The sequence below is a fragment of the Saccostrea echinata genome, unplaced genomic scaffold (assembly GCF_033153115.1).
Source record: "Saccostrea echinata isolate AGI-Se365-2 ecotype Australia unplaced genomic scaffold, CSIRO_AGI_Sech_v1 ptg000025l, whole genome shotgun sequence".
NCBI classification, from domain to species: Eukaryota; Metazoa; Mollusca; class Bivalvia; order Ostreida; family Ostreidae; genus Saccostrea; species Saccostrea echinata.
The window spans coordinates 17,928,380-17,952,225 of NW_026889774.1; the positions used below are offsets into that span (position 1 = coordinate 17,928,380).

The 23,846-nt window shown below is 33.4% G+C and overlaps 1 protein-coding gene across 1 annotated transcript in view; it reads left to right on the plus strand.

Moving 5' to 3' along the window:
* LOC133192082 (pre-mRNA-splicing factor ATP-dependent RNA helicase DHX16-like) overlaps positions 1 to 23,846 on the plus strand; it is a 95,314-nt gene that overhangs the window by 39,564 nt on the left and 31,904 nt on the right. Inside the window, exon 7 of the mRNA XM_061327936.1 lies at positions 10,066 to 10,180. Coding sequence (XP_061183920.1) covers positions 10,066 to 10,180 — 115 coding nt within the window. The remainder of the gene's footprint in view (positions 1 to 10,065; positions 10,181 to 23,846) is intronic.

Here is a 23,846-nt window from a genome sequence, read left to right on the forward strand (position 1 = left end):
GTCTATACAAAAGGGTCTCTTGTATTTCTGTGCACACAAAAGGGTTGACCAAATCAAGGAGATTGTCTTCACTCTACCTGGAGTAGCAAGTTAAAAACGAATGGGAAATGGACTATATTAAGGACAGACGATACGTTCCTCAATAATATATAATTTTTTTTCAAGATTTTGTCATTGAAGTATTGCTACTTTAACTTGTTTGTTCACGAAAACTTGAGGTACCTTACCAGGCATTTGTGCAAGATACCAGAGGGTAGTTTTTCTTATATAATCCATTTGGAAAAAAATTAATTTGCAAATATCAAACTTTTTATATGCCTGTCTTTAGACGGGACGTATTATGTTATGGCGTTCATGTCCGTCCATCTGTCTGTCTGTTAGCTTTTCTCGTGTCCGGGTCATAACTTTAATACTATTAGGCCTAGGATTATCAAACTTTGTCAGCTGATACTTCTTGGGTAGAAGGTGTGTTGCGCACTGAAAGTAGGTCATTCAGACCTTTAATTAAGAGGCTATGGCCAAATATGGAAAAATCCTGTCCGGCTCATAACTAGAAAACTATAAGACTTGGAATCATCAAACTTGGCCAGTTTATGCATCATAGGTAGAAGGTGTGTCGCGACCTATTTCAAGGTCACTGTGACCTTTAATTTAAGTGAAATTTAAAAAAAAATCTTTTTTACTATTAAATTACACAATCCCAAAAAATGTAAAAGTGTTGCAGTATCCTTATTAAAAAAATGTTAAAATCAAGAAAATACTTATTTTTTTCATTATATACTTCACAGCAATCTATAACAAATATAATTTTACAAGAGAAATTCCACCTGGTCAAGGAAAATTTTGATAACAGAAAATTGCTTGTCAAATTAGAGAGAAATAATGAGTTTAGTGTGAGGAGCTAACTGATAGAGCATCTCTGATCAAGCAGGTGTTATCTATATCTCTTGGGAATTGGGCAGAGGAACCATATTGGATTAAATAGTTTTTGTGGGCTAGCCTAACTTTAAAAATGAATTTGGTGAAAAGTAATTAAAACAAATGTGATAATGTATAATAAATTAATTTGATATTGTATAATAAACTAATTAATTAAAACTAATTATACTTGGGGGGGGGATGATATTGGAATTAGCATGCCACTTGTCCATATGAATTGCAGCTTAAAACCAGTCTGACATTGTATCTAAAAAAAAAAAACCATCAAGTATTTTAAAAAAAAAGTTTTAATTATGGTAGATAGTCCCTACAAATCTAAGAGTCAAGCAGAAACCTTATAAAAATGTTGCATCGAAATTACAATTTTTAAGGTCTTCCGTCTCCAACGGAAGACCTTATTGTTTTCGTTCGGTTTCTTTTTCCCCTATTATTATTATTCTTACCGATTTTGTGCACGCGAGTTCTCGGTAACGTCTTGGCCGATTTTCATGAAACTTTCAGATCTGATAGGTATTGATCTAAACCTTATTGGAAATTTTTTTCGTTGATGACGTCACTTTCTATCTCGAGATATTAAGGATTTTCTGATTTTCAGAGGGTCGGCCTGTCCTGGAAACTCCTCCAAAACGACTTAAGATATTGAGTCAAGATTTTCAGTGAAGGTACGGGAAGGTTTGTAGATTTGCAGGCAGGTGTCCAAATCCCTCTAGTGCAAAAGGCGCCGAAGCTCGGTAGGGCTCAAAAATGTCTCAGAAACATCTCACAAAATTTTACACCTTTTCTTTCATATCTTCATACATGTTAAGAATTTGTTAAAATATATAAAAGAAAAGTTGTGCAGAATGAAACGTCCTTTCATTTGATATCAAGAAAGAGGGACTGACCCCTCAAATTAGGGGCTGAGAGAGACCAAAAGTCTTTCAACTTTAAATCTTTAACGATCAATAATTTGTAATACATTACCGAAGCAGAGATGCTTATCTTAACGATTTACAACAATATATGATAAGATTCTGATCATATGTTACATAATAAGGCGTCACAAGGGGCCAGAATGTCGAAAAGGGGGAATATTTTGAAAAGCAATACTGAACAAAAGATGGTCAGAATAATGTTCTAAACAATATTCACCCTTTGAATTTTTGTCAGATGGCCCCATTAAGATCTTGGAGGGGTGGCCCCTAAATATTTCCATTCAGCATATCTCCACAACAAAAAGAAATCTCTGAATAGTTGTTGAATAAAAAGTCTTCAAAATCACAAGACCTTTCATTTGATGTCCAGAAATGGGGCTGACCCTTCAAAAAAGGGGCTCAGAGCGGCCAAAAGTCTTTCATCTATAACTCTTTAACAGTCAATAATTTGTTATATATTACTGAAGCAAAGATGCTTATCTTAACGATTTACAACAATTTTTGATAATATTCTGATCATATGTTACGTAATAAGGGGTCACAAGGGGTCAGAATGCTTTTTATATCTCGAAAAGGGAGAATATTTTGATGAGCAATATTGAACAAATGATGGTCAGAATAATGCTCTAAACAATATGCACCCTTTCAGTTTTTGTCAAACGGTCCTGTTAAGGACTTGGAGGAGTGGCCCCTAAATATTTCCATTCAGCATATCTCCACAACGAAAGGAAATCTCTGAATATTTCTTGAACAAAACGTTTTCAAAATCACAAGACCTTTCATTTGATATCAAGAAAAAGGGGCTGACCCTCAAGCTAGGGGCTCAGAGGGGCCAAGGAATGTCATCTATAGCTCTTTGATAATGTTATATTAATCAGAAAAATGAAATCTAATTGGGGAAGTCTATATATTTTTATCTTATAACAAAGATCATAGTCAAAATCATATCTCATCTTATCGAAAAATCAGACGGAAGACGTACTCGTTGCTCACAATGAGATCTCATCTAGTTTTTTTTTTCTTTTTATAAATCTTTGTAACAAATTGAAAAAAAAGTCTTTGGTTTTCAAATTTAATTTCAGAATGACATAAGTACACATTTTAATTGCAGTACAAAGCAGATAGTGCAGATCCATTCATCCCTTGGGAGGAATGAGTGGACATGTATCCAGTTAAAGATTAATTATTGAGTTCAGTGTAGGAAGGCTAGCTGTCTCAATCATTTCTGTTAGAGCATCTCTGATCAAGCAGTGCTTATCTGTATCCTTTGGGAATTAGACAGAAGAACTGCTGGTCAGTTTATAGCATATGTCATTTGATGGCCAGTCTTCTATTTTAGAATTAATTTGGTATATATTAAGTTGTTAAGACTAAATTGATATTGTTTAATATGATATTTTTACTTAATTTTTAGCTCACCTGAGCTGAAAGCTCAAGTGAGCTTTTCTGATCACATTTTGTCCATCGTCCGTCTGTCTGTCTGTCTGTCCATCCGTCTGTAAAATTTTCACATTTTTGACCTCTTCTCCAGAACCACTGGGCCAATTTCAACCAAACTTGCCATGAAGCATCCTTGGGTAAAGGGGATTCAAGTTTGTTCAAATGGAGGGTCACGCCCTTTTTCAAGGGGAGATAATTAGGAATAAGTGAAAAAATAATGGCATCATTTAAAAATCTTCTTCTCAAGAACCACTGGGCCAGGAAAGATGAAACTTATGTGGAAATATCCTCAGGTAGTGTAGATTCAAGTTTGTTCAAATCATGACCCCCGGGGGTAGGGTGGGGCCACAATGGGGGATCAAAATTTTACATAGAAATATATAGGAAAATATCTTTAAAAATCTTCTTCTTAAGAACAGCAAAGCCCTGATTGGTCATATTTATATGGAAGCATCCTCAGGTAGTGTAGATTCAAGTTTGTTCAAATCCTGACCCCACTGGATCAGGAAAGATGAAACTTATGTGGAAATATCCTCAGGTAGTGTAGATTCAAGTTTGTTCAAATCATGACCCCGGGGGGTAGGGTGGGGCCACAATGGGGGATCAAAATTTTACATAGAAATATATAGGAAAATATCTTTAAAAATCTTCTTCTTAAGAACAGCAAAGCCATGATTGGTCATATTTATATGGAAGCATCCTCAGGTAGTGTAAATTCAAGTTTGTTCAAATCCTGACCCCCAGGGGTAGGGTGGGGCCACAATGGGGGATCAAAGTTTTACATAGAAATATATAGGAAAATATCTTTAAAAATCTTCTTCTTAAGAGCAGCAAAGCCATGATTGGTCATATTTATATGTTAGCGTCCTCAGGTAGTGTAGATTCAAGTTTGTTCAAGTCATGACATCCCCCCCCCCCCCCCCCCCCGATAGGAGGGGGTCACAATGGGGGATCAAAGTTTACAGAGGATTATATAGGAAAAATCTTTTTCTCAGGAACAGAAAAGCCATGATTAGTCAAATTAATATGGAGGCATCCTTGGGATTGTAGAATGAAATTTGTTTAAATGAGGGCCCCCAGAGGTACAGTACAGGCAACGCGAATCCCGTATTTACCGTGCCCCGTCGCGGTATAAACACAACGTGGGATTTGGCCAGGTGAGACAGGTAAACCGCGTTCCCTCCGCGGGAAATTCATTACCTACGTATCCCTGCCGCGGTTAAATCATCGATCAACTAGTATTGTAAACAAACGGGAGTTATCTCCCCGAACAGGAATTTTGCAAAATTCCCTCTTTAAAAAAAAAATTAAAAACCCGCAGTGTATGTATATTTATGAAAGTATTTTCTTTTATTTTGCAACAGTTAGGTGAAAATAATGAACAAACAAACAAACAAACAAAAAAAAATTGTAAAGCAGAATATATTTAATCGTTTTTATTTTATTTATTATTATTTATTTTTGTTAAGTTATATATCAATACTAAAGCGACATCTTTTGTTTTAAATAGTATCAAGAAAACTATTTATAAGCTGTGTCATTTGAGAGTTTAACGTGACAAATTTCAATGTCGGGAATATAAGTTCTAATAACTTCTCTTTTCAAATTATATGCGAACTGCAATGTTACATACACGTGCTAAACAATAGTCAGTGTGAGTTCCGATTAACAGTTTTCAGCATTCCTATGAGGAAAAAAATACATCTATATACTGTTCATGTTTTTGCATTTTTACCAAATTTAGAAGAGTATAATTCATTTAAATAATTTCACTTTACTGTATTAATGTGCAAGCATTTCCCTGAAATTGTCGAATGACCGGAAAGCTGTAATATTTGATGGTGAGCGTTTGCCGTGAGTGGGCGCGTGAACGTTATAAAAGATATCATTAAAATATAACAATTTTTTCCCCTCGATATTTACTTCTTTTGTAAACAGTAGTTTGTTTTTAATATAATCATTTCTCCAATTACAGAAGATGGAATGTGCATGGTGATGAACTTCACAAAACAATTAAAACGGAGGGGGGGGGGGGGGGTATATCACTAAAACTTATTATTCTCAATAATACTCAAGATAAAAAATCAAATGCCAAGTTTACTTGGATATATTCTGTTTCTTTGTATATTAAGTATTAGTTGTGATCATTTCCTGTGTATAGGGATTAGCAGAGCAAGAGCAGGAAACGGCAAGCCCTGAGGGTTTCACACCTGTCCTAGAGTACCTGGGGTAAATTTCTCTGCATGTGCAAGGCGTTGTCTAGCCATACAACACACCAGTCCATTTAATGTTTCATTATTTCTTCATTTTCAAATGAAACTACAACCATGAAAGTTATGCGAGTCAATATATACTTGCTATTTTTTTTTTTTACGCTGAGTGTATATTAAAAGGAAAAATATAAATAATACTTTTAAAACAAATTAATAGAGTTTAAATGAAATAAAATAAATCAAATTATGTTTTATTACTATTTTTTTTAAATGCCGACGGGCTTGGTATTTATGTTTCTGTTTAATATATATGTACATGTGCATGTACATGTATTATGCAAGTAGAATGTAAAATAAAAAAAAAAACTTACAGAATGTTACGGCACCTGCATCGTTTTTCCTTCAGTCAGTTTATTGATTTATCGAGTCCATCGATTATAACAAAATATTCATGAAAGAAATTTCAATGAAATGAATTGCTTCTGGATTATTTTTTTTTCAGTTTCAATATGTCGTTTCTGTGAACAGATAATATACTGTAGCCGATTTATCAGTTTATTGTCCAGTTGTGGACTTTGACTAATTCTACGATCGAGTTTCTGAAAAACACCGAAATAGTGACGGCCACAGACACTATTTTACTAAACTAACTGCTTCCAAGACATTTATTAGATCACCAGTATTGCTTCACGATGTAAGATTATGCAATCTGAAGGTATTACAGGTATCTCGTTGGGGTATTGGCCAGTTACACAGACACCTGAAAATTCGTAGCCTATCGCTATGACACATTTTGTCTCTGAAAATAATAAATGTTTACTTGTGTGTTGTATGTTCAAATTATATTAGGGCCCCAAATCAGCTGATAAACAGGTCTGGGCAGCCTCCGTTTTTGGAGGATAGCTAAATTCAATATGGCGGCCAAAATTTTTACCATATATGGAAACCCCGTTGCATTGTGGGATAGTTTATCCTCCGATTTCAGAGGATAACACAGGTAATTTTCAAACACCTCGTGCCTACCTTTAATCAAAAGTGCAAGCACCAGAGTACATGCAAATAAAAGTTCAAACATTGAACTATCGATTGTATGTGGCGATTTGAGATTCTATGTCTAGATATTTTGCAATTTATTTTCAAAGTTAGCACTTTTTGCGCCCCATTATTACTGAATATTTCTTGTTATTTTGTTTTATTTTTTATGATTTTTCTCTATTTATACAAATAAAAGAGGACTTTAATATTTCTTTTATATTTTCTTTTAATTCAAAAAAGGAAACACAAAATGAAACCCATTTTAAGCGTATTTAAAACGCAAAATATACTCTGCCTTATAATTTAAGCAAATAAAAGTATAAGTGGATTGAATGGATAATTGTAAAAATAAATAAATAATTTGAATAGCATAAGTAAATAAAATAAATAATTTGACGTTTACTAAGAAATTAACATATATTCATACAGCCATGTATATACATAAACAAATAAAATATTAAAAGTGATGTGCTAAAGAAATATTAAATGAAAGAAATAATACATGATTAAACTTAATTTTTCAAAAAAAAATTGTTCATCAAAATTTCTAAACTGCTTATCACATAATTACGGTTCTGGAAAATCAGCGTGCATGGTTATAATTAACCCCAGTCGCAGGCAGGTGAAAGCAAGCTGTATACCGAATAACTGATTGACGGCAATTATAAAAATATAGATATACTGATTTAATATCTGGAATTATCCATCATCATAGGAAATTGTACCTTTTATTTGTTCTGATTTCGAAATCAGCGTACGGTTCATAAATGCAAGAGTTGCTGTTATTTGTTTGGTTTAGAGTTAACTGCCCTTAGTTTTGAAAATTCTGGTAGGTGGCAAGACCGCTATCCTCTGTTTTCAGAGGATAAAATCTATCCTCCAAAAACAGAGGCCGCCTAGACCTGATAAAAGAGGGTCTTTCCGATTTGACGATGCGTCAAAATACTGATGAGCATGATCATATTAATTTCAAAAAGAAAGAAAATGGAAAAACTAGCTATGAAATTATCCTGAATAGATAGGATGTTATGATTTTGTAAACAACAATAAAAACAATAAAAAAAAATGATATATTGATATTATTTTAATTTACAGTCTTACATGTTTAGCGCATAATATTAGCAGTTAACTGGTTAATGGTGCAACATATTCCTAAATGTACACGTGTTTAATACTGTTAACATCTCTATCATCGTTTTTCATTCTAATAATATCCAATATATATATATATATACAAAGGCATATTTTTTTTTAAAGAAACCAAAGACTGTGATCGAATCTCGCAGAAAAATAAACCCATTAGCTACATGTAACTGAGAACGCAACTGCACGGGCTAATCGTGGACCCTGCATTTTAATGCATTAGGAAATGATGGCATTAAAAAAATCTAATGCTACTGTTATAAGGTGGATTATTTAGAAATTTCAAGGTAATTTATGTTGGAATTATTGATTTTAAATAAATATATATGGTAAATGAGCAGACGATATTTCATCCAATTTTACTGCAAGCACTAGCTATATATGCTTTTTTTTTTAATTGGAGAAATAACTAATTTTGAGTGACTATTGATAAAAAACATATGAAATAAATAATTATTATACAATTTGTTATTACTTAAGATTAAATCAAAAATTCATTTAATGGTACTCATGCTATAATGTAGGCCATGATCTTTAATAAATTACCCCCTTTTTTTTCGTTGCGATTAAAAATCAAAAATACTTTACAGGTAACAACTCTAAGCTGAAGAAAAACGGTAGCTGGCCCCGCCGCAGTGTAAACACGGTCGCAGGTAGTACCGCGATCAAAACCCATGACGATGTAATGCGGAAAGGATTAACACACCGCAGAGGGGATGGGGTCTAATACGGGATCTGTGTTGCCTGTACTGTAGGGTGGGGCCACAATAGGGGATCAAAGTTTTACAAATGAATATATGGGAAAAAAATCTGCTACTCAAGAACAGCAAAGCCATTTGTTATCAACCCCCCCCCCCCCCCCCGTAAACTTTTCAATACTAAACTGATTTTTGCTTTTTTCTCTAGCCAATGTGCTCAGGTGAGCGATGTGGACCATGGGCCTCTTGTTTGAAAATATCAACTAACAAATTTCAGAACATCATGTCTCACAAATATGAAAGATGTGTGTGTGTCACTGTGTGTGTGTGTGTGTGGGGGGGGGGGGGGGGGGAAGAGATGGGCATTTGTCAAGCTCTAACACAACCAGTTGAGGATTGATAATGTGATATTTGTTGTAATTCATGCCAACACCACAAGAAATGTATAAACAAATATTATAAGGAATGGAAAAATCTTGGAAATCCTTGTATCAAGGTTGACTTGAATTTCTTGCACTCTAAACTGTTTGTGATAATTGAACAATATTTGACGGGCATATCATGCTGTGGCGGGGCACTTTATTTAGTGTTTGGATATTTAAAGGACAATTAGAAACTGGTTTAGAAATAAGAATGTAATTAAAATTTTGAATATTTTTCATACATTACGAAGATATACATAACAGATATTTGAGGAATGTATCGTCTGACCTTAAAAAAGATTTAACTTTCTTTAAACAGTTGTTATGAAGAAGAAAATATGTCATGTTTTTTTTGTGTGCACATTGATGTGCTTCTTCTATAATGATATATATTTATACAATTAAATGCAGTAAAAAATTAAGGTATTCTTTATATTAAGAAGGAAGTAGAATGGACAAATGTAAAAGTTTAATCTTGATTAAATTAAGAAGGGCGGTACATTTCATTAAAGAGTATTGTAAAATGTTGGTATCTACTTGAAAAATCAGATTACCATTTTTGGTGAATTATTGAAACACAAGTCAATGCTGAAAGTGAAGAAGTACTTTGGAAATGCTAGAAATTGACATACTTAACAAAAATAAGTCATCTCGCACCTACTGTAAACAACTTCTGTGATAAGTTATCGTTCTTTACATCAAATCCTAGCGGGAATTGAAAGGCCTACAATATTTCCTTATAAGTGCAAAGTAAAGATGTCATTTCTGTCAAATTTTGTAAGGTATGCTTAAATTTTTTGCATTTTAATTATAATTTACACATCTGATAAAAAATCATTATTATTTAAGTAACATTCTATGTAAGTAAACAGAGGAATGGTTAACCCTATAAACGCAGATGATTCTAATGCTGTATACAGATATTTTTATGGGGTAAAATTTTGCAATTTACATGTAACTAAAAGCATTTGTGTTGGGGTTATATTAGCAGAAATAAAGAATTAACAAAACTTGTCAATCATATTGTATGACCTTTATATATTTTCAGAACTATTTGTGTGCATGGTTATAAATTCTCAACCCCCCCCCCCCCTCCCCACACACACACACAAACACACATGCAGACATTACTACATTTACAGTGACTGTCTAACAAAAATGGTGCGTCTGTGTATGAAGTGTGCTAGAAAGATTCTTTAAATTTGTTGAAAAGAAAAATTAGCAGCACTGTACATATATAGTTCTTGTGACTTGAAAACAGGTTTGGGGCAAAAGATGCCAAGGCCAAAAGTAAACAGAAGGAATATGACTTTATTATGGATGAGGAAATTGAGTTTGTACAAGTCTTACAGATGCCAGGGACTAGAAAAGATCAGGTTTGTAATTCTTTAGACACCATTAGTGTAGCTTCTCAGGATAGGTTTAATGCATCACCAAATGGTGTTCTGCTTTTGAAATGGTAATTGATAGATACCTCTCAGTGTAATGACAATAATTACATGTAGATATAGGGTTAAACTCAACATTTAGATCACTCTCTTCAGTCTTCAGGCCAAACTTGGAGATCTAAATTCATTTTTCTTCTGTAGATCATCAATTAGATAAGCTGTTAAAAAGCAAGTGTAATCAAAAGAAATCTGTTTTTGTGAAACACTAGATCAAGTCTAACATTAAACAATGGTAAATAAAATGGTAATTTTTTAATAAAATAACATTTTTTCCCCCTACTTTTGTCAATATTTCCATACATTTTTTGAAAATCTTCTCCTCAGCTTTTAATTATGAAGGAAACTAAGTGCATGGCTATGATAAGCAAGGGTGCCTCTTCCAAAATTTTGAAATTCATAACCCTGGGATCAGGAGTTCTGGTTTTAGGTGGGTGCTCTATTGAGTAATGTTACATACGGTTTTATAAAAGAGAAAAAAATATGATCTGAAAATGCATTTATTCTTAGAAAATCTTCTTTGCTCTTGGGTATTAAGCAGTTAAACTAAGTGCATTGTTATGATGAGCAATGATGCCTCTTCCAAAATTGTTAAATTTGTGGTCCCTGGATCAGGGGTTAGGCTGTTAGGGCATTAATAATATTGTGAAAATGCATTAATTCTTCTTCTCAGCTCTTAGGCATCTAGGATGCAGACGCAAACAAAGATTTAATGAGCAAGAATATTTTTACCAGATTTGTGAAATTCTGGATCACTGGGGCCAAATGGAATTGCACTGTGTTGCTTTGACAATGATTCCTTTGTTTATTTCTTTCAGCTGGTCTACATCTTCCTTCTTTTTTCACATATAAGTTAAGGATACACCAAATGTTTCCAAATGCCAGAATTCAATTTGAATGTAATTCTTTCGTTATCAAAGATAACATAGTAAAAGTATATATCATTTGAAAGCTTGTTAAATTTACTATTTAATTATCCTAATTTAAACTTTAATTAAAAACTTATTTAAAAATTATTTATATAGTAATGTAAATTTTAGTGCATAAATATTTTATAAATCAACTTTTTTGTATTTAACCCCTCAAAGTGGTAATTTTGCCTCTAGGTAGATTAAAGATTGAACTTAAAAACTGTATTTCAGATTTTTGATAAATCTCCTAATTCAAAAGTTACAGCCATTTGTCCTTCAATGTTAACTATTTATTAGCCTAATTTAACATTTCCCTCAATAATTCCAAAACTAAGCTAGATGTCAAAAATCTGAGATACGGTTTTGTGAACACACATTTGAGAAGTAACCCATCCAATTTTCAGAGATAATGGTCAATAAATAAGGGAGCTGAATCCTTTGAAATAATACCACAAACTGTTTGATCTTACTTTACAGTAGAGGGCAAAAACCCATTACACAACAAAATCTGCCAAAGCTAGGAATATATGACACCTTGGAGATTCAGCTTTGGATACCTGTCACTTTGCCATATTTTCCATGCATATTCACAAAAATGGGAGGTTCTTTTCTGTATTTAGATGCTTTTAATTAAGTAAAATAGGTTCAATTCTGAATCAGAAAGATTTCCCGGCAAAATGGCAAGAGCTAAGCTCCACCTCCTATTTTATGGTCATCAGTGATCTGTTAGATCTTCTTCTCTAAATCTAGAGTCCCTGTGGTTTAATTACTGATAACCTCTGTGTGGCTAGTGAAGAATTCCCCAAGTGGTCACAGTGATTTATTGCGTCTTTCATGAGCAGGCAGTCACAGATCAAATCAGAAGCTTCAATATGTGGTAGTGTTTATGTTTCATTATTGTTAAATAATTAGAAAACCATTTCATAATTACCAAAAAATTTATATACATTATAAAGCAGTGATTAACTTCTTTTTCTTAGCCAAAAATCTCAAAATTGTTGAAAATCTTGAAAAAAGCCTTTGGTGTATCCTTAAAAGAAATAAACCTTAGGTATTTTTTTGAATAAAGTCAAGGTCACATGAATCGGAAGTAAAATGTTGTTGGACTCGTGACTTTTAGTTCTAAGACTTGGCTTATAACTGAGGTATTCCAGTAATTCAACAAGAATTGGTAGTATAATCATTTTACAAGATGGCAGATTTCTATTTAAACTATTTCAAAGTATGCACTTTTATGTTGTCCCACCAAAGGTATTTGTCATATTAACATGGCCATCAATCGCTCCAACTCATATCCAAATGATATGAAAAGGATGTTGTTATCAGGACTTCTTTTTATGCATTGGAAGGACTTTTTGCATTCGCTTCTGAGGTAAGTTGAGCTCTTTTTCTTGTATTTTGACTATTTTTGACAAAAAGAATGTGATTTGACCTCTTTTATTAAGTTATTGCCTCATTGTGAACTGTTGGGGCTGAAATTAGTAATGAAAAGACGCTAAAACTTTTATTCAGTGAGTTTCGTCACACAAAACTAACCGGTTGCTTCTAAGATCCACATACACAAAGTTGCCAAGCAATTTTGATGTCTTTTATTTATGTCATTATGACCTTAAAGGATTGTAAAATATGTGTTCCAATATACGTTCTTCTTTCTTCATTAGATCAATAGCTAGGAATGGAAACCCCCCATGATATGAGTTATGGGAACCAGATATGATTTTGCTGTACCTGATACATGTATGAATTAGATTTAATTCATAGACAGTATACATGGTAATATTAGTTTTCCAGGTCCAATCAAGGATGTACGGGTATTTACCCCAGGTTTTATGCCATACACCCTGAGGCTAAAGATAATCACTTATCATGTCCTACATTGCATCATGATGTCATGATGTCATGTTATATGCTTTGTATCATAGAGAAACTATGCATTGTGACGTCACGTTTTTTTACCCCCAGCTCAAGCTTGGTGTAAGGAAATTTACACCCGACTTTGTAACCAATCAAAGCTCGTGTTACAAGCTACATACGAAATAAAATAATTTACAAACATGTTTGGTAGCAATATTATTTATGCTGACAATTCATTTCCAGACCTGCCTACCCTTCTGCTTTTGGTGTAATTCTGCCGGTTTTCACCAAAAAAAATTAGGCTCTTACGCCATGAAAATCAATTTTACGCTTTTACATATTTTACCTAAAAAACTTCTTAATTAAAGGCTAACTTGGGAGTTAAAGTAAGGTGTTCTTAGATGAAAACGAGAAGTTGAATAATAGTAATTAATAGAGGGTTTCTGTTCTTCACAGTAAAAATAATATACATATTGATATACCTTGTAGTTATAATATGGCTTAAACATGTGGCATGCCAAATAGAAAATTAGAAAACTATTTTATGATAAGTGCAATAAGTAAATTAAGTCAGTTAAATTTTCAACTCTGTTTATTTTCACATTGCCTAGAACAGCATAGAGACAAGAAATGTAAAAATAAAAAAAATAAGACATAGTGGAATAATGTACAATTTGTATAAACATGGAAATGTAACTCTGAATAATGTGATTTGCTAGATATTAGCCAATCATTATATGAACATGTAAGTTGAAATAAGTTTGATTTGACTCCATTTAGGATACCAGTTCTACAACATATGGAATTTGTGTCAATAAATCATTTGAAAAAGAAACATTCTTGCTTGCTTTGTTCAGTGATGTACAATTACACATTTATTTTGAGAATATAGTATCATTGCAAAACATCAAATTAGGGAAACAGAAAATTACGCTGTTACCTCTGAAATTCCAACAAAATGAGTATTGAAATTACACCCTTGCAATAAAAAGGGTAGGCAGGTCTGCATTTCAGGAAAAATAGTTGACCCATTAAAATATCTTTGTTTAGGGGTCTTGACAACCAAAGGATTTTTTTTCATTAATTGACCTTAATATCACCACTATATAAAAGTGTGTTCAAATCGGCTCTTATTTGATCATCTCTTAGATCGAAGGCCAAGTTCGGTTAGTCATGTTGAATTAATCAAAAAAGCAATTTACATTTACAATTTGGTATGTCCCGTGTGTCATTACAAACAGATTATGATAGATAACCAGTTTAATAAAGACCCATAGGAAGCAATTTCAGTTTGTGCAGGGGGCCCATCAAACATTTTAATTTGGGGGGGGGGCACTACCACTCAAAAAATTACTTGAGCAAAAGAAAAGTCACAAGAAGTTAGTATTGAGATGGCACACCAAGCGTAAAGTAGCTATGTTTTCTATAGTATATACCATCAAAATTATTGGGGGGGGGGGGGGAACATGGCCCCAGCCAGCGTCCCTTTGGTTCTTACGGCCTTGTCATGAATTTCAACTTTTTTAAAATAATTGAATTTATTACTTCAGTCGAGAATACGTTTTAGTTAATTCAGCTATACCAGGGCTGGTCAGGCATGTAGTATGGTCTTTGAAAGTTTTGGAGGGGAGGGGGGGGGGGAATCTGACTGGACAACTTGCCTGGAAAAACTTTGATGGGTAAAAAAAAAAAAAGGAAAATTTGCTCAATGTCTAAAATCCTATTTTTAGCATGTGTGTAAGGGGGGGGGGGGGGGCAACTTTCCTTTTCAAAAGTAAATTCTCCCAATACATTGCCAAATTACCGTGATTTAACTATTATCTATTAACTATTAACTAACAGTTAATAGTAAAATGTTATGTTAGGAAAAGGGGGGGGGGAGGGAGGGGGGCAGGCACTCCCTGATTCTGGAAATGAACACAAAAAAGTGGCCCTGACTTCCATATGATAGTTTTTAGCTCTACCGGTCAGAGATCAGAAGAGCTTATGCGATAGAAAGTTGTCCGTCTGTCTGTCTGTCTGTAAACAATTTTTCAAAATGCTGCTCCTCCTACAGTTTTCGTCTGATTTCAATATGACTTGGCACACAAGTACACTACACTAAGATATATAATTCTATGTATTGCTTTTTGATTTCGATGAACGGTGTTGCCATGGTTACTAAAAATAGAAATTTCTGTGAAATACTTTCAAAATGCTACTTATCCTACAGTTTTGATCTGATTTCAATATAACTTGGCACACAAGTACACTACACTAAGATACATAATTCTGTGTATCGGTTTTTGATTTCTATTAATGGTGTTGCCATGGTTACTAAAAATAGAAATTTCTGTGAAATGCTTTCAAAATGCTACTTCTCCTACAGTTTTGGTCTGCTTTCAATATAAATTGGCACATAAGTAGACTACACAAACTCACTGAGAGTTTCATTGATTTTCATGGAGGTCAGGGATATATTATACAAGCGTCTTTGTGATTTGGCTTATATAGAGTTCAAATTTTGTTATGTACTGACATAATGTTATGATTTCGATGAATGGTGTTGCCATGGATTCTAAAATTAGAAATTTCTGTGAAAAACATTCAAAATGCTACTCCTCCTACAGTTTTGATTTGTTTTCAATATAACTTGGCACACAAGTAGATTACACTGAGATACATAATTCTGTATATCCATTTTTTGATTTTGGTGAAGTGTTGCCATGGTTACAAAAAAGCTGAAATTTCTTTGACATACTTTCAAAACATTACTTGGTTTCCCGCGTGGTGCAGTGGTTAGAGCGTCTGCTCTATAGTCGCGAAGTAAGGAGTTGATCCTTATGTCGCAGGTTCGAATCCTACTGTGGGACGTGGAGACAGGTCCTTCGGATGAGACCATATAAACCAATTGAGGTCCCGTGTCGCAGTAGGTGCTGGCAGGAAAAAGATCCCTCACTGCTCAATGGCCGTAAGTGCCGAGTATAGGACAAAATTTGCACCTCTCCACTGGCAAGTGGTAGCATCTCCATATGAGTGAAAAATTCTCGAGAGGGATGTTACACAACAAACAAACAAAATATTACTTCACCTACAGTTTGGTTTGATTTTAATGTAACATGGCATGCAAGTAGAATAAACTGAGATACATAACAGTCTTTATTTTTTTTTGATTTTGATGAATGATGTTGCCATGGTAACTAGAATCAAAATTTCTCTAAAATTCTTTTATAAGGCTACTCTTTCTACAGTTTTAGTCTGATTGCAATTCATCTTGCAACAAAAAGAGAGTAAAACAAGGATTATTATTTATTTATTGCTGATGTAAAGTTTCAAGTCCAAGTGCTACTTTTCTCTTCCTTTGTTATAAGTACAAACCAGTAAAGCTACAGTCTCGACAGAGACTTCTGGTTAACTTTATATCATGGAATTTTGGATCTCTTCAGGCACTCAAAATCAGTCTACTATCAATGATGCTCGCTCATTATGCTGATTTTTTTTAATTAAATATGGGTGTTATCCATCTCAGTCTCAAAAAGCCATATTTTACAGTTTTGATATTGAAACAAATACCTGAGAGTATTTTCACTTTTAATGCACTGTTATTAGTTATTTGTTTTTATTATACAGTTAAAGTATATCTTTGAGGGAGTTAGCAAGATTCCAGTTCCTCAAGGCCAGGACTATTTCCCGAGGCGAAGCCGAGGGAAATAATCCTGGTCGATGGGCACTGGAATCATGCTAACTCCCGCAATGATATACTTTTTACTGTTTTATTATACTGATACACACGTAAAAATTAGAGGATTCAGATAGCGTGATTTCAAAGCAGGGATTAACTCACTGAACTAACACACAGGGATTAGTCCATTCACATATCATACCAATGTAAAAGTAAAATCTAGAAGATTACAGATAACTGGGAATTAGCTTTTGAAGCAGGGATTAGCTCACTTGACTAACGCATGGGGATAAGTCCATTCATAATGATTTCTAGGGAATAATTCACATCTAACGATCTAATGTCATATAGGGAAAAATCAGTAGAGGTATTATAAACATTATTATTTCAGAATGATGAAAGTGGAAAGGAAATCCCATCAATGCACTAAATATACTCTCTGTCTTTCAATAGTCCCAGCATACTAGTTTTTAAAGATCTCCAGAGATTGTTTCTCTGAAGACTCAAAGAAAAAAATTTGTCTTATAATAAAGTATTAGAATAAAATTTTCAAAACTCATTTCATTGCTGTATACAGATTAATGCATAAATAAAAATAAGAGTAGGTTTTTCTTCTTTTTTAGTTCAACTAGTCAGAGACCAGAAGAGCTTATGGGATAGTAAGGTGTCCTCTGTCCATCTTTGTGTCTGTCTGTCCATCTGTCTGTCTGTGAACAATTCTTCAAAATGCTACTCCTCCTACAGTTTCATCTGATTTCATTATAACTTGGCATACAAGTAGACTACACTAAGATACATAATTCTGTGTTTTGGTTTTTGATTTCAATGAACAGTATTGCCATGGTAACTAAAAAATAGAAATTTTTGTGAAATACTTTTAAAATGCTACTCCTTCTACAGTTTTGTTCTGAGTTTCAATATAACTTGGCACACAAGTAGACTACACTAGGATACATAATTCTCTATATTGGTTTTGGATTTCAATGAACAGTGTTGCCATGGCTACTAAAAAAGAAATTTTGTTGAAATACTTTCAAAACTACTACGGTTTTGGTCTGATTTCAGTATAACTTTGCACACAAGTAGACTACACTAAGATACATAATTCATCAGGTTGTTCATAAATGGTGTTACCATGGTCACTAAAAATAAAATTTCTTTGAAATTTTTCACCTTGACCTTTCCTTTGACCTTGACCTCACTTTTCTTAAATATGTGTATAGCTCAGTTTTAAACATACCATTCAAGATAGTGTAATCAAACTTGATATGTTGATACATACTGATGTAAGCTATTCAACAGCATCAACGTTTTTTTTTAACCTTGACCTTTTCTTTAACCTTGACCTCACTTTTCTTAAATTTGTGTTTAGCTCAGTTTTAAACAAACCTTTCAGTATAGTGTGATCAAACTTTGTATGCTGATATACTGATGAGAGCTATTCAGCTGTATCAACATTTTTTGACCTTGACCTCACTTTTTAGCTCTTCTGAGCCAAAGGCTTAAAGAGCTAATGTTATGGCCATTTGTGTGGTGTGTGTAAACTTTTTAGAATATGGGTCATAACTCAAGAACCCCTTGGCCAATTATTGTCAAAATTGTCACAGGGTTTCCTTGGCCCAAGGACTCCAGTTTGTAATAAAACTAGGGTTGTGACCCTTAAACAAGGGGAGATAATTAGGAAAATAGAAACAAAAGTACTGGTTGCTAAAAAATCTTCTTCTCAAGAACCACTGGGCAGATTATCACCAAACTTACATAAAAGGATGAGGATATGTTGTAGATTAAAATTTGCATGGGGATTTACCCTGGGGCAAAGGGCATGGTCTCAAGGTCACTTCAAAGTTGACCAAAAATTACAATTATTAAAATGTTGATATTTTGCTTACTCTAAGGACTAGGATCATCAAATCTTGTCAGTTGATGCATCTAAGGACCTCATATCATGTTGACTCAAAAGTAGGTCAAGGTGACCTACTTTTTAAATTTTGCCACCATTCCTTTTCAAAATGATTTAGAGGCATATTTTGAACAATTTAAGGCATATGATCATCAAACTTGATGTATCTTGGGTCCCCAGAGTACTTTGACTAAAAAGTAGGTCACCTCGACCTACTTTTTGAATTTTATGGCTAATTTTTTTCGACACAATTCATTAATTCAAATACTGAGAGGTTTAGAATCATTAAATCTTGTAAGATGATGCATCTTGGGGCCATAAAACATATTTATTAAAAAGTAGGTCACAGTGACCTACTTTTTCAACTTTGCAAGCATTTAATTTCAAAGCATTTTAAAGGCATAATTTGGACATTTTAAGGCCTATGTTCATAAAACTTTGTAATTTGATGCATCATGGGCCCTCAAAAAACGTCAACTGAAAAGTAGGTCATCCTGACCTACTTTTCAATTTATATGACTATAATTAAATATTTCGGTTACTAATTGGCTTAGAATCATCAAACTTTGTCAGTTGATGCATCTTGGGTCCGACGGAGTACAACAACTGAAAAGTAGTAATTAAGCTTTAATTAAATATTTCAGGGTTCTCAGAGTGTTTCATCTAAAATGTAGGTCATGATGACTACCTTTGGAATTTCAAGGGTTTTTCTAAATATACAGGATACTTAACGGCTTCAAATAGAAGTGATAGGTTGTACAGTTTATCAGAAGAGCGATTCAAGGCCCTTGGGCCTCTTGTCTTAAATTAGTGTCAAACTTCATATGCTGATACATACTGATGAGAGCTATTCAACTGCATCAATATTTTTTATGCCCTGCCATGAATATGGCCGGGGCATATAGTGTTTGTCATGTCTGTCTTCTGTCCTTCCGTCCTTCCGTCCTTCCATCTGTCCTTCCGTCACACTTTGCGTTTAGCTCTGTTCAAAGCTCAGTTTCAAAGAAACTATCCAAGATATTTTTATCAAACTTCATATGCTGATAGATATTGATGAGAGCTATGCAACTGCATCAACATTTTTTGACCTTGACCTTTCCTTTGACCTTGACCTCACTTTTCTTAAATTAGTGTTTAGCTCAGTTTTAAAAATACCATTCAAGATAGTGTAATCAAACTTCATATGTTGATACATACTGATGTAAGCTATTCAACTGCATCAACATTTTTTGACCTTGACCTTTCTTTTGACCTTGACCTCACTTTTCTTGAATTAGTGTTTAGCTCAGTTTTAATGAAACCATTCAAGATATTTTTAACAAACTTCATATGCTGATACATACTGATGAGAGCTATTCAACTGCATCAATATTTTTAGCTCTACTGGTCAGAGACCAGAAGAGCTTATGCGATAGTAATGTGTCCGTCGTCCGTCTGTCTGTCTGTCTGTCTGTCTGTCTGTCCGTCCGTCTGTAAACAATTTTTCAAAATGCTACTCCTCCTACAGTTTTGGTCTGATTTCAATATAACTTGGCACACAAGTAGACTACACTAAGATACATAATTCTGTGTATCGGTTTTTGATTTCGATGAACGGTGTTGCCATGGTTACTAAAAATAGAAATTTCTGTGAAAAACATTCAAAATGCTACTCCTCCTACAGTTTTGATCTGATTTCAGTATAAATTGGCACACAAGTAGACTATACTAAGATGCATAATTCTGTGTATCGGTTTTTGATTTTGATGAACGGTGTTGCCATGGTTACTAAAAATAGAAATTTCTGTGAAAAACATTCAAAATGCTACTCCTCCTACAGTTTTGATCTGATTTCAGTATAAATTGGCACACAAGTAGACTATACTAAGATGCATAATTCTGTGTATCGGTTTTTGATTTTGATGAACGGTGTTGCCATGGTTACTAAAAATAGAAATTTCTGTGAAAAACATTCAAAATGCTACTCCTCCTACAGTTTTGATCTGATTTCAATATAACTTGGCACACAAGTAGACTATACTAAGATGCATAATTCTGTATATCGGTTTTTGATTTCGATGAACGGTGTTACCATGGTTACTAAAAATAGAAATTTCTGTGAAATACTTTCAAAATGCTACTCCTCCTACAGTTTTGATCTGATTTCAATATAACTTGGCACACAAGTAGACTATAATAAGATAAATAATTCTGACTATCGGTTTTTGATTTCAATGAACGATGTTGCCATGGTAACTAAAAATAGAAATTTCTGTGAAATACTTTCAAAATGCTACTCCTCTTACAGTATTGGTCTGATTTCATTATAACTTGGCAAACAAGTAGACTACACTATGATACATAATTCTGTGTATCAGTTTTTGATTTCGATGAACACTGTTGCCATGGTTACTAAAAATAGAAATTTCCTTGAAATACCTTCAAAATGCTACCCCTACAGTTTTGGTCTGATTTTAGTATTACTTAGCATACAAGTAAACTACACTAAGATACATAATTCTCTGTACCAGTTTCGGATTTTGATGAATGGTGTTGCCATGGTTACTAAAAATAGAAATTTTCTTGAAATACTTTCAAACGCTACTCCTCCTACACTTTTTGTCTGATTTCAGAATAATGTGGCATACAAGTAGACTACAGAGATACATAATTGGTGTTATTGTTTTTTGATTTTGTTGAATGATGTTGCCATGGTTACTTAAATCAAAATTTCAGTAAAATTGTTTTAAAAGGCTACTCCTCCTACAGTTTTAGTCTGATATAATAATAAATCTTGCCAAAAAGAGACTAAATCAAGGATCATTATTCTATTTATTGCTGTTGCAAAGTTTCAAGTCCAAGTGCTACTTTCATCTTCCTTTATAAATACAACCAGTAGAACTACAGTCTCATCAGAGACTTCTGGTTGACCTTGACCTCACTTTTCTTAAATACGTTTTTAGCTCAGTTTTAAAAATACCATTCAAGATAGTGTTATCAAACTTCATATGCTGATACATTCTGAAGAGAGCTATGCAACTGCATCAACATTTTTTGACCTTGACCTTTCCTTTGACCTTGACCTCACTTTTCTTAAATTAGTGTCAAATTTCATATGCTGATACATACTGATGAGAGCTATTCAACTGCATCAATATTTTTTTACCTTGACCTCACTTTTCTTAAATTAGTGTTTTGCTCAGTTTTAAAGAAACCATTCATAATATTTTTATCAAACTTCATATGCTAATACATACTGATGTAACCTTTTCAACTGCATCAACAATTTTTGACCTTGACCTTTCCTTTGACCTTGACCTCACTTTTCTAAATTAGTTTCAAACTTCTTATGCTGATACATACTGATGTAAGCTATTCAACTGCATCAATATTTTTTCACCTTGACCTTTCCTTTGACCTTGACCTCACTTTTCTCAATTTGTGTTCAAATGTTGCATTACTAATATACCGTAGGCAGGGTATTCATGTCCTATGGACATATTTCTAGTTGACCTTGACCTTTCCTTTGACCTTGACCTCACTTTTCTTAAATAAGTGTTTAGCTCAGTTTTAAAGAAACCATTCAGTAAAGTGTTATCAAACTTCATATGCTGATACATACTGTTGAGATGTATTCAACTGTATCAACATTTTTTGACCTTGACATTTTCTTTGACCTTGGCCTCACTTTTCTTAAATTAGTGTCAAACTTCATATGCTGATACATACTGGTGTAAGTTATTCAACTGCATCAATATTTTTTTACTTTGACCTCACTTTTCTCAATTTGTGTCTAACTCAGTTTTCAAGAAACCATTCATAATATTTTCTATCAAACTTCGTATGCTAATACATACTGATGTAACCTTTTCAACTGCATCAACATTTTTTGACCTTGTCCTTTCCTTTGATCTTAACTTCATTTATTTTAAATTAGTGTTTAGCTCAGTTTTAAATAAACAATTCAAAATATTTTTATCAAACTTAATATGCTGATACGTATTTGTGAGAACTATTCAACTGAATCAAAAACGTTTGATCTTGAACTTTTTTGTGACCTTGACCTCACTTTTCTTAAATTTGCATTTTGCTTAATTTTAAAGAAACCATTTAAGATATATTTATGTAAGCTTATGCACTTATACATAATTTGGTGAGAATTTAGCATCTATATCCAAATTTTTAGATTTCAATTTCAATTTTAAAGAAACTATTCAAGATATTCTCATTAAATTTCATACACTAATACAAATTTTCATGTTGCATTACTAATATACCCTCGGCGAGGCATTCATGTCCTATGGACATATTTTTAGGGTTTTTTTTTATTTTCATGAATGATGTTGCTATGGTTACTGATATTGAAATTTCTGTAAAATTCTTTTTAAAGGCTACTCCTCCTACAGTTTTATGATGTTTGCTATAAATCTTGCCACAAAAAGAGACTAAACCAAGGATCATTATTCTATTCATTGCTCTTGCAAAATTTCAAGTCCAAGTGCTACTTTTATCTTCCTTTATAAGTACAACCAGTAGAGCTACAGTCTTGTCAGAGACTTCTGGTTTTTAGCTTATCTGAGCTGAAGGCTCAAGTGAGCTTTTCTGATCAAAACTATCATCCGTCGTAAACTTTTCTCTTCCTTTGTTGTAAGTTCAAACCAGTAGAGCTACAGTCTCATCAGAGACTTCTGTTTTTTAAATTTTGTAGTGGAAGTACATTCCGGTATATTAGGCATGAGCTGCATTCTTTCAATGGACTGTATTTTTCTCTTGAAACTACCTTTTGCCAATAGATGAAGCTCTACAAAATAAAAAGATATTAACAGAGCATGTTGAATAAGATTTTTTTTTTTGCAAGTAACTGAAGTAAACATTTAATGTAATTATACCTAAAATAAGATTTAAACTTGCAGGTTAAGAGTACAGCTGTATACGGCCCATGTGTGTGGGTGTTTGGGGGATTATACCTTACTTCTTTTTATTAATTTTTTTTTATTTTAATTCATGCGCTTAAGTTAATTTTATAAGTTAGTAATTTACTCTTCACCTTATGAACACAATATGAAAAGAAGGCATCTATCTCAATAAGGAGGATTATGCTCCAGTGTACTAAGATTTGATGCCAGCCAAAGGTCTCTCAAAATCAGGCCTGTAGCAAAGTTTTCCAAAGTAAAATGGTTTAGAAATTATTCTTATTAAATTATTATACCATGTATACTGTTTATGAATTAAATCCAACTCATATCAGGTGTTTATGAATTAAGTCTAACTCACATCAGGTTCCATTCCTAG